The sequence below is a fragment of the Protobothrops mucrosquamatus genome, unplaced genomic scaffold (genome assembly GCF_001527695.2).
Source record: "Protobothrops mucrosquamatus isolate PMUCROS unplaced genomic scaffold, P.Mucros_1.0 scaffold2670, whole genome shotgun sequence".
Classification (NCBI taxonomy): Eukaryota; Metazoa; Chordata; class Lepidosauria; order Squamata; family Viperidae; genus Protobothrops; species Protobothrops mucrosquamatus.
The window spans coordinates 66,546-79,309 of NW_015388718.1; the positions used below are offsets into that span (position 1 = coordinate 66,546).

General features: G+C 42.7%; 1 protein-coding gene across 1 annotated transcript in view; it reads right to left on the reverse strand.

Moving 5' to 3' along the window:
• CAMSAP3 (calmodulin regulated spectrin associated protein family member 3) overlaps positions 1-12,386 on the reverse strand; it is a 37,009-nt gene extending 24,623 nt beyond the window's left edge. Inside the window, exons 1-2 of the mRNA XM_015825510.1 lie at positions 12,239-12,386; positions 563-828 (exon numbers count right to left, since the gene is read on the reverse strand). Of these exons, the coding sequence (XP_015680996.1) occupies positions 563-828; positions 12,239-12,386 (414 nt within the window). The remainder of the gene's footprint in view (positions 1-562; positions 829-12,238) is intronic.
• Between the last annotated feature and the right edge of the window lie 378 nt (positions 12,387-12,764).

The window sequence follows — 12,764 nt, forward strand, 5'->3', positions numbered from 1 at the left end:
TTTCAGTTACTGGCTGCAACTGATGGGAGTTGTAGCCCTACACTTCTGCAGGACATCTACCAGAATGCCTTTGAGAGGGGGCCTTACACAAAACCATCTCCTCTTCCTGCATGCATGATTTGGCAGATGCTCCATTTGGGAGGCATTGTCATCAACATCACAGATAAAAGGCTTAAATGCCCAGATGTTATGTCCCACCTGTATAGGACAACCTTATTCAAAATTCAACATATGTATTTAATAAAAAAAGTGCAGCTTCTTTCTTTATGATGATGTAGTGGTGGGCAGAGGAGTGGCAGAACTAAGCAAAATAAAAGCAAGCTAATCAAGATTTCTGAGTTTCCGTCCATGGATAACCCAAGAGATCTGAGTAAATTAGCAGAATTAACCCTTCAAGGAATTCTGAGTTGGTACTCTACTACCTGCTCCAACTAAAGATCTGGAGAACCACTCGTTCATTCATCTCACTGCACAATTGGGAATGAAAGACAGTCTCCCCTCCTGCAGCACCAGATCAAGGTTGCCTTTAGCAGCACAGCCACCTCCTTGCCTCCAGACTTACCAGCTTGATTGGTTTGTGATGCAGATCAGCTTCCTTAACAGGCTTGTCCTGAAAGGTGGGGACCAAGCCCCGGTGGCCCAAAAGTTGCAGCAAGGCAGCATTATCCTTTGGGGGAAGGGCACCATCCGGGCCTGAAGGCATGACATGGCACCAGGCACGGCAGTAGACATCGGAGGACAGCAGCAGGCGGATGAGAGGAGGCTTCATATGCTCCTGCTCATATTGGTCTGTATAAAAGGGCTCGCGCAGTTCAGCGGGGATGTGTTCTGTAAGAGAGAGAAACAAGCAGTCATGCTGAATATATCTCCCTAGAAATGTGGTGCCCATGTCTAGCTACCTTGAATGCTCCATTAGCTTTGGCCCCTGCTTTAGCCCCAGTTCAGTGAGATGCAATCAGAGATGAGAACATTGGATCTGGCCAGAGAATAACTAGATTCAAGTCCCTCTGAAACACAACAGGTTGCCAGGGCAGATTATCAGTTCTCAATCTCACTTCCTTCCACATATTTATTTTTTTTTCCTTTCTGAGGGCCTCCAGCTATCTTGGGCTGCAATTTCCATCTTTCCCCTGGCTAGGATGATGAGAACGATAGCTTGATACATCTGTCAGAGATCAAAGGGAAGCTTGCTATATGAATAAAGAGGGGAAATAATATAGATTGCACCCTTCACTGGAGCTTGGGCTTCATATACAGTGATAAGTAACTGGCATCAGAGAGGAGGAAGAGCTGCAGGTGTGTTGCTGTATTGTTCTCCACACCTTTCAGTGTCTACTTTATCTTCCCTTGTCTCCACTGATTTGTCTACTGGGTTACAGAGAGTTAGAGCAAGAGAATTCTGCAGAAGGCTCTTTCTGGCCTAACTGCGTATGAAGAAGAGGAAACTGTGTAGCCTTCCAGCTGTAGAACCCAGTGAGGGTTGTTGTTGTTTTTTTAATGGAAGTTGATTTCTTTGCTCTTCTGAGCCTGGAGTGAATGGGAATCGGACAGAAAGCTGCAACTTTGCTCAATGCTGCACCTAGCACTCTCAGCCCATGAATGAGACCAAAGCATCTACTTAGTGAATAGTACTTTCCAAATGTGTGTGTTCACGTACTGTACAATGTGCATTTTCGAAATATATGCTTCTAGGCCCACTTTCAGTATTCTTAAATATTCTGTTGAGGTTTTCTAAAAAAAAAATCCATTTCAGTTTATTGTGGTCATAGACCAGCACGCTTACAGTGAGCTTTGGATACGTGGTTAGATTCCATCCCTGGCAAACTTTTATTCCTTTACTGTGTCCGGGAGTACATCAGATTTTGATAGAGGGAGACGAGGGTTGGGTTCCTACCCACTAAATAGGAAAACTTGCCTCACATTCCAAAACTTCTTTCTCCATTATAAAACCATAAAGAGATCAACAGCATTGAAAGAAAGGAAGGTGCTGCTTTTCCCAACTCTCTTATTAAGAGGGATGAACCACGCAGTCCTCTGAGTGACAGCGATACAAATAAAACATTCTGTTCCTCAGACTGATAACCAAGAAATCACTGATCAATATATTTTACAGGATGGATACAGCAAGGAAAAGATTAAAGTCAATTTGTTCAGGCCCAACAAGGCTTCTGGCATACACAAAGATACATGTGCGAATGCTGGCCCAACATTCCTAGATACAGGTGACTTGGAAACGTCTGAGATTTGGAGCTGGGGAGTTTTTCCCCATCTTCATCTTCCTCGCAGAAGCTCCATCTGCAACAGTTTATCATTCTTATTTAGAATATTTTCCATATAGCAAGAAGAAGATAGAGGAGAAATAGAGCAGCAAAGAGAATGGCCAGATAATTAATTAGGCCAGGGATCTTCAAACGTGGCCCTTTTATGACTCATGGACTTCAACCCAGAATTCCTCAGCCAGGCATGCTGGCTGAGGAATTCTGGGAGTTGAAGTCCATGAGTCATAAAAGGGCCACGTTTGAAGATCCCTGACTTAGGCAATCTACTCTTAGGATTATATGATCAATATTAAAGGGGATGGGGAAGGGGGAAAAACTAAGCCTAAAAAACCAGTCTCACACAAATGAGATTGACACACAAACACATTCCATCAAATCATAAATACAGTTAGAAACAACAGCTGTTGTAATATCACCTGTAACAACTGAATATATACCTGGTAGGATTTTTAACAGGTAGTCATCCTAGATGAAGAAAAGTTACAGAGCTATAGCTACAATGTAATAAAAGTGCTTAGGAATACTGTATCCAGTATCTAAGTACAAGTGAAGAAAGAGTCAGAACGTCAAATTTCACCTTTAGTTTCACCTGTTTAGTTTGGAAAAGGTGTGGGTTTGCAAATAAGTCAGAAAGTAGATCAGAAAACAGACTCATGGATTCTTTTTCTTCTTTTGAGAACAGTGAAATTTTATCCCCCGGAGTCTCTGATACTCTTGACTGAGTATCACAAAGCAAATCGTAATTTATTACTCTGTGGGGGGAAAAATGGCTAGAGCTGACATTCACCTGCTCTATTGGCTACTTTCTCAAGAGGCCACCAGGATCAGGATCAGGATCTACCTGTTAGCTCCTGCCAGTAAGCTGGCTGGGAGGGACGGGACATCCCTGAGTAAGAGAGCAGGGAAGGAGAACAGGTGGAACAGCTTCACCAGCTGATTCAGCATCAGCTGATCACAGCCACTACTGCAAACTTGGCTAAAAGCCCATTTCCTTCTAGCTCATGAGGCAGATCTACCTTAGCTAGAAGCCCACTGTACCCACTCCAAGGCTGCATTTTTCAGTGCCAGTGTAACTTTTGAACTGTCACTAAATGAACTGTTGTAAGTTGAGGACTACCTGTATTTTCTTGAGTCCAGCTTCAGTTTAGGAAGGGACCTCACACTGAAATATATAAGTAAAGGAAGTAATATGCTTTGATACAGCATGAAAGAGGCCACAAGCCAAAATGGATCTCACACTTTCCATACTAAGAACTTTATCAGACAAAGCCCCCCACTGGGCAAAAAATAAGCTTACAGATAATCGATTACAGTACACGTCTGCTATTTCACCTCATGGGCCAATCATTTCCCAGGACAAGCTTTGTGAAAATTTACAAGCTTAAATCTGGCCAAGTAGAATTCTCGCTTAAGAAAACTTACCCGCTCTGCATCTGAAATTCACAAACCTTTCAGCAGTAAATGCTATTTATTTAGGCACGTCCAACAAGAAAGCTTTTAGGATACTGCTTCCAAAGTCTTAAACTCATAAACCAAGCCTCACTTGAGGTTGCACTAACACAAGGACACCCATTTCCTTGAAGCCAGGAAATCCTAACATGATTCACATCCTGGGATTTGACGTACAGCTGCCATTGATGGAGCAGGTACCTAATTCATTGAGTAGGTTTCAGTTTCTGTACAGCCCATTATCATTCAGGATGGATCGCAGTTTGCCATAAGGTGACAACTTTGAAACTGGCCACTTAGCTGATTCACAAGGTGTGGTGCAAAGAGCAAAGATTGGGATGCAAGACCATTTTTAAATGGCTCAGTTCCAAAGCAAATGTTTTTTAGAGTTACCTTTGCCCTCACAGTGAACCAGTGGAAGATTAGTCATAATGCCGAGTATATTACAGCACGGTAGGAATGCCCACAGCCTGGTTCACATATAACCATCAGGCAATTTTCTTTTTGCTCAGCTGATTATAAATCCAATCATTTTGTTTTACTTTGAGAGCCAAGCCACTATAACTTGCTTAACAATTCATGACTGAAAGCCCTGACTTTGCAGACATCCAGTCAGAAGGCAGAAAACAATTCTTCTCTTCTCCTTCACATTGATCTCTTTAGTAGAAGTAGTTCTCCGCTTACATCCATTCGTTCAACAACCAAAGTTATGGCAATATTGGAAAAAATGGACATATGATCAACCCTCAAAGTCCCAGCCATGCATCACCTCTATGGCTGTGTGATCATGATCCAAGCACTCAGGTGCCACTAGATATGACTTTCATCATGAGATGTAGACCTGCATAGCTGATGGGGCCATGGCAAGGGGAAAAAAGGACTTTGTTCTAATGTGAATACAGCAAGGGCAAAGAGTTAAATGCTCCTCCCCTTCAAACGCATACAATTTCATCACCGTAACAGCAGTAGATGGGAAAGCTTTTCAGTTCTGGGGTTGCCACTGGCAACAGAAAACCATCAATCTTGGGTAAGATCACTCAGAGAAATTAGAAAATTCCTCTGGAGATGGCTAGTTTCTCATCACAGCCATTAACTGAAGAAAACCAGGGCTCTGGCCTGCTAGTAAACAAGAAAGTGCACTAGGGGCTTCTACAACTTCAACAACTGCTCATTTTCCATACAAAGACTGCAGGTAGACTGTCCTTTCCTTTTCTATAATTTGGGTAAAGCTACTAGATTTGGGTAGCAAAAATTCCCTGTACGCAGCAAAGGTGTTCTAAGTTATCTAGGTCTAACTTAGGATCTTCTATTCTATCTTCAGGAGGAAAAAGCTCCAGCTATTACATACATATAATATATACACATACTTTTATACATATATGCAAATAAAAAACTAAGAGCGGAGTGAATGAGAATATAGCCTAGATTAGAACTTGTTATCAGAATATTTGGAGGGTGGGAGATGTTGCTGGTTTTTAATATGAGGAAATATTCAAAAATATATCAGCACAGCCTGGTGGTTATTTATTTATTTATTTTTATAGTCCGAGCCTGCTGTCCATGTAAATATGACCAGGACAACTTAATTACAAGGGGGAAAAAGATTCTTGGTTACTGAAACCAAAGTTCCTAACAGAATTTAAAAATCCAGCCATCCCTAGTCAAATGCTTTCCCAAATGTGTTAAGACTATAACTTCCCCCATTTGGATGCTGTCCAGATTTTTTGGACTACATCTCCCAGACTCCACAACCAGCACAATGACCAGGAATTCTGGCAGTTGCAGGATTGTGAGTGAATCAGGGAGGGAACAACTGTCCCAGGCATACAGTTGGTGGTCACTAGAACAGAAGAACAGGAAGAAGCTGCAGGATTTAAAATAGCAAACAGCCTTTGCCCCCAAGGCATTTGGGAATCAGAGTTACTCCTTTTGAGTCCAGAAAGTCAGTTTCATAGATAGTTTTTATATTAGGATCCCAGGCCTGCTGAGAGACAGACAGATAAGACCAAATATCCTAAATTGTGCCACAAACTTATGGAAGTATATCCTCAAGGCACCGGAGTTTAATTCAAGCCAGGAAACTGTTTTGTAAAATCACATGTGGGAATCTTAGCAAAGCAGCCAGATTACAGAGAAAAACAAGCAACTTAGCCAGTTACCTACTCCTCCATCTTGCAATGCTAAGATCACCACTTAGGGCTACAGTGAAGGATGAGAGGCAAGTAGAAGTCTATTAATGCAAATTTAATGGACCCCAGAGATGTGCCAGGTGTAAGACATTGTCCATGCTACAAAGATCTGGTTGGTCATACATGCTCTGTTTCATAAGGCAGAGTTTTTCTGGATGGGATTAAAGGTCTATACAAAGCAGCACCAGATTTCTGCACAATAAATAACCATATGCCCAGAAGGAGATGAAGGCAACAGCAAATGGCCTCTAAAATCTTCATCATTCATAGATCCATCCCATTTCATTTTTAAAACCACTGAAGTTGGAAGGGGTACAAAACACTTTTAAGCACTATAGCGCAAAATAGTTTTGAGATCATAACACTTTTCCAAAGCTAGAACAACTCCTGTAAAGTCAGAATTTGAATCTGAAATTTTTATACAACCTTAGAAGCCCTCATTTCTTTTTACGGTAATAATTTTCTATTATAATTGATTATCAAGAAGTATTTTCTACTCTGTGCCAAGGTTTCCTTTGCTCATAGTAATATTATTATGATGGTTATCATACTGCAAAAGCATTATTATACACATTGCCAATTGCACACTGGGCAACTTGACACAACTTGGTGTGGACTATTTCTTTGAAAGAAAATTCTGAAATCTTTCAGTCACTATGAAGAAAATAAACTAATCTATTTTACAGATGCAGAGAATAAATAACCACAGGGTGAACTGTCAGCTTCTGGGGTTGAAACACAATCAAGGATAGGAGTTTCAGAATAATCTATCTTTCCACTGTAGCTGGTAAGACAGAGCAAAACTCAGGTTTTTTTCTACCTGCGACACATTTATCCCTAGCTAAGAACAGCACCTTTTTTTTCTACCAACAATCTCTGGACTTTCCAGTTTGCAGACCAAAGAGAAAGTGCTTACACAGAAAATTCAGGCATTCAAATCCAATATACAGTTAAATCAGCAGGAGGCAAGTGAGGAAATAAGAAAGGAAATCCTATGATACAGAATGAACCTAAGGGCAGGTTCTACAATCAAAAAGTTTTAAATCTCCTACCTTTTGTGAATATATATATGCCAATATATATATATATGTGTGTGTATCCACAATCTCAAATTTAAGCCAAGTAGTTTTTAGACTAATAAAATATTGTTCAGCTTCAGAAGCCAAGATGAAAAATGCACCCCCCTAAAGACCTCCAAATCACAGTGCAAGTCAGCAGCCTTCTCAAAACTACCTCAGGAATCATTACATCACCCATACAGTCACTGTTATAATAATTAAGGAGAGATACTGTATGCATCCCTCTAGTCTAAAAGAGACCTGATACCCCGTCTGATAGAAAACAATAACCAACTTTGGTAGGAGAGCTTCAGTGCCTCTAACAGTGTCTCATGGGATCCTACATGAGAATTAAGCCAAAAAAATAATAATAATAAAGAAGGATATAAGCTCCAAGCATCCATGGCCTAGGTAAAAAGACCAGGAAGAGTTTGGAAAGATACCCAGAAGAGACAGGGCATTAATATTTTTATCAACAGCAAGCATTCAATTAAGCTACCATGGCAAGCACTTTCCTGAGAATTCAATGCATAATGTCCAGTGTTGACATAACAAGGCAGATTGATCAAGGACTTGATTCGATGTGAGAATATTCAGCAAGAGGAATCATATAGTGTCAAAGAGGAATAAGAGCAACAGCTTTTCAGTATGGATTTTCTCAGTGCAGTTTCCTTATAATAAAGCTCAGATGTTCAATAAATTGATCAAACAGCTACGCAGGAAAGGTGGCCACATGGTTAAAAAAAACCTGGCTCCTACCAACTATACTCCCAAATGTTAGAGAATCAAGGAACAAACAAAGCCGCTAACAGTCTTTTTGGAGAAATCTTTAAAATATACAAAATTCCAGCAGACAAGAAAAAAACAGCAGTTGTATTTAGCAAAAAGGACACAAATCTCAGAAAATTAGTTTTGTTTCTATCTTTAAAATACTCAAAACAAATGTTTACTAACAGAACCTTTAAGCATGAAGAGGAAAACAGAAGACTAAATGAATATTATTATTTAACAAGCAGGCTCCACTGAAAACTTCTATGGAATTCCAATGGACATTTTAAGGGTTCCATAAAGTAAAATATAATATGTAAAGTATGAGCAATAAAGACTAAATTGTTACTTAAAATCTGGGAGTTGGTATCATAAAAGTTTGCATGGCAAGTGATTGACCCAGTAAGCACTGAGGTGGAGATAATTCAATATCGTGATAGCTGAGAAATTTCGGAATTGTGGTCCCAGCATGTTTAGAGAAAAACATATTAGTTTAGATCAGGGGTGTCAAACTGCTGGCCCACGGGCCGGACGCGTCATCTGGAAGCCGCACCCACCCTATTGCCGACAATGGCAAAACCGTCCCCATATGTTGCGCGATGTCACGTGACATCACGAGTTTGACATGTCTGGTTTAGATCATTTCCATGTGCTTTTTGATGCTGATGAGAATCTATATTACAGTTCAAGGCATACAGTTACACCATACAATTTAGTAGGATCTGTACTTACATTTATTTACATTTTTTTAAAAAAAAACTGAGTACACACTAATAAATACCTTAACTTTTTTTTTTACATCAGTGTAATGAGTCAGCAGTGTGATGTTACTTTAAACAGGATTCTACTACTACAGAGAGCAAGGAGCAAGGAGTCTAGTTAATTTAAATAAAACTGTCATTGACTGAAATAGATAATAATATACATGTTTATACACAGACCAACTGTCTTTCTGTTCTTTTCTCACCAGCTTCATATTAGGCTCTGCACATCTCATTTGCAAGCATGCACTTTAAACAAGGTAGTTTTGTTTAACTTGATAGTTTGGGGAAGGACTGGATTAAAGCTAGGTGGAGTTCATTTTTCTCTTTTCATTTCATTTCTCAAGTCAGCAAATTAAAAACCATAATTGCATTTTATATTCCTGTATTATCAAGAAATAGCTGGGCCAGTGAAGAATATGTTTATCATACTGGATTAAAGTGCTAATGTTCAAACAGTCTGCCTATTTGATCTAGACTAGAGCATGACAATACCAAAACTGTGGTAACAGAGTTGCAAAACTCAACCCCATCCAATTAGTCAGCCAGGCAAACAGTTGAAATTGTTGGTCAATTTCTGCTGGTCAGTTTTGATCCAGTCACTTCCACCCATATCTTCTCCCATTCCTACCATCCTTTTCCCAAAATCCTTCAAAGGTATGGGAAACTCCAAGTTGTGGTCTAACATACAAGGACCAAAATTTGTCCAAGAAATTAATCTCAGCATGCTACCTTAATTTACATAATTATAACCAACTTTCTCATTTATACAACAGCAATCTCAGCCAGGAAACCTGTCAGGGGATAGCTAGTTTACAGGGAAAGCATCAGTCACAGGATAATAAATGAAGTGGGTCTAGCCCACATGAATGATTAAATTTGTATCCATCAATCATGCCAGAGATGGAGACATTCCTGAGGAGAATCTGGGCCCCTTTCTTGAATCAAATTAACCAGTGGAACAACCTGCCTCCAGAAGTGGTGAATGCTCCAACACTGGAAGTTTTTAAGAAGAGACTGGACAGCCATTTGTCTGAAATGGTATAGGGTTTCCTGCCTGAGCAGGGGGTTGGACTAGATGACCTCCAAGGTCCCTTCCAACTTTATTATTATTTTTTTATTATTATTATTATTATTATTATTATTATTATTATTATTATTATTATTATTATTATTATTATTATCTGTATAAATAATCACTCCAGATTTTTATATATAGATGGGGAAAAGTGCACGCAAAATATTTCTAATAATATAACATGCATTAGGTTAGACAACAAGGTATCTAATGAAATCACTTACTAATACTTATCTTAAAAAAGGATGTTAAATTTTATTTTATTTCACTTTAACTGTGTGAATCCCCCAAATATCCTGCTTTGAACTATTAATGACTCTCACTAGTAGCCAATTTCTGGAGCAGCTGGCAACTGTGCCATGTTTACTTTTGGGGTAAGGAGCAAGGAGCAGTTGCCCTCAGAAGGACTTGACTGCCAGACTGGACTGTGCTTTAAGGTTTTACCAGTCCCAAGAAGCACCTTCTCCACTTTCCACTGAACTCTGAACCCAGCACTGGTTTAGCAAGCCTGATTATTCTGGCCTCAGTCCAAAGCAAATGACAAGTCTCTCTCTCACTTCCATCACAGTGTGCTGTTGGTGTGTCATCAAGATGACAAGGAAGGGTAGGGACAAGGGGAACCTGTTTCACTTAAGTTTGACCAGCTATGTGAACTAATTCCAAAGATGAAAACTGGTCTTCCAGTTCTACCCCTTGTGAAGACATTTTACAGACACACACACACATGGAATTTACAATTACTCTACTCTTTTCTTCTCGTTGCTCCATAGAATAGTTGTTGCATCTCACTCAGAGAAGGTCATGATTCCAGGAGTTGAGGCGAGAACAGCTTCTGGGCACAAAAGCCCTGGACCAAGAGGAGAAAAATTATTAATTGACTCACAAGCCATTTTCCTACTTCCAGGCTGGCTTGAATCCCAGCAGGACTCAAACCCTATTATGTTATTTCTAGGTCAACAGCCTCAGAGGAATGCCCCTCATTCACATACACGCAAACACAAATACATACACAGAGATATCAGGAGGAAGGTCTGTCCCACTGCCAGCACCCTGGTTGGAGATTCACTGGTGACAGTAAGCACCTCATATTTTTTTACACATAAGTTTGAAAATCCTCAAAATTAAACAGGACTTCACATGCCATTTATGATTCAAATCGCTTTCTGCAATCACACAATGATAACTGTGAAATGGTCTTCAGGAGAGACTGATGTCCATGAGCTCACCTCTTTGGGGTGGGATTTTTTTGGGGGGGGGCAACCAAGAGAATGAAAGGATGACATCACGAGAGGCAAGCAAAATCTGGGTTATCAAGAACCGGAGAGAAGTGCCAATGACACCCACTTTCCTGGAGGAACAGCAAGGAGGTTAATCCCACTAGGGATTTTCCGCTACCCCTCCTTTCCCCTTCATTGTGTACGGCCAATTTGCGAATCCTCACAGAACATTAATTCCAGGCCCAGCAGAGACAAAGGGAACCGCAGCTAGAGCCCAGAGGGTTGCCTGGGTGCAAAGTCTGCCGCCTGGCACTGCCAGAGGGCCGAAGAGGACCATGCTAAGAGGCAGTGGCCTTTCCACAGCACTTCTTTAGACACCCTGCCAAGGCACTAGCAAAGGATCAAGCATTCATTACCTCCTTTTTGCTTATACAAAACTAATAAAACGGGGAGAGGGGGGAAGCAATATAGCTGAAGCTGGTAGCATCCTTTTCCCCCAAAGGATTTTCCATTGCTGAACAAAGGTAAACACCCAATATTGCCTTCCTGTTCAAGGATCCGTCAGTGCCACCAACTAGGGTGGGGCAGCAATGATACCATCAGGCTTTGGAGAATGTGGTCCTTGGGGTGCTCCAGACAAGCGAGTGTTGCTAAGCCTTTGATCTCACCTAGTCCTGCAGAAGATTAGGCTGTAACAAAAGCCAACACAAAAGCTACAGTAGAAGGAATTGGAGCGACTGAGAAGGAGAGGGAGGAGATAATATTTACACAGGGCAGCGTAGGACAGGAGCTGCGGTAGACACGGCAAAATGCCCCTACCCGTGCCCCCCCCCTCTCACATGCTTGTGACTACCTAATCTGAGTCTATCTCCCAGACCTCTCACCTGTCAATCTGAGAAAAGCAAAACACCTGTTCGGTGAGAAAAAGACATGAAGTGATCCTCCTAGGTGCAAGGCGACCCACTGCTGGCTCTGCCAGCCCCACCCGGACTACCATCTGCTTGAGAAGGCTGCAAGCGAGCTGAGCTCATTGTTAGCGCCGGGGAAAGGAAAAAAAAAAAAGGGGGGGGGGTTTGGAATGGAAGGAAGATTGCCAAGGCAGCCCACCGCACCCCTGGACCGATGCGACCAGGTGGGGCATCCCTGAAGCCGGGAGAGAGGAGGGCGAGGCTGACATATTCTCCCAGCCGCCGCCAACCAGAGGGAGAAAGAAATAAAGAAAGGAAGAAAGCAAACTGCGGCTCCAATGAAAAAAAAAAACAACAACCCAGGAGTCAGTAAGGTGCCAGAGAGGGAGAGAAAGATCGGGTCACAATAGCGCCCCGGGGGGGGGAGGTAATCCCCGCTCCCTCCCCGCCTTCTCTAAGAGACCCTGGGAAAGAAAAGAAAGGACATCGGCCAACGCCATACCAACCCCCTCTGCACGCCGCCGGCCGTACCTGCACCGCCGTAGGCTTTGGCGAGCGCCCAGGCCAAGCTGGCAGCGCTCCGCGCCCGAGGGAAATCATACTGATCCAAAGGCTTGATCTCGGGCACCAGGAAGCTCTTCCTCATAGCCGCGGCAGCTGCAGGAGCAGCGGCAACCATGGCCCCACCACCGGGAAAGAGAAGGGGACTCGGCCTGGTGTGGCAGCGGCGGCGGCGGCGGCGGCTAAGGCGACAGCAACGGAGACTAAGCTGGCGGCGCTGGCCCCAGCCGAGCGCATCCCCGTCCGGTTTTTCCCTCCCCACCAGCTCCAGGTGCGAGCGCCCGCCCAGTCGTCCCAGTTTCCCGCCCCCCCCCCGCTCTCGCTGCCACGTGATCGCGGCCGTCCATCAAGGGCGGGGGCGGAGCTTCCAGACAGGTAATTGCCCGGGGCAAAAGGAGGCGCTGGTCTGATGTGGGTTGGGTGGATTGGAGCCGCAGCTCCGGGTGGGTGGGGCGCGTGCGCGCCTTGCACCAAGCAGGCCGGCGGGGGCCGCTTG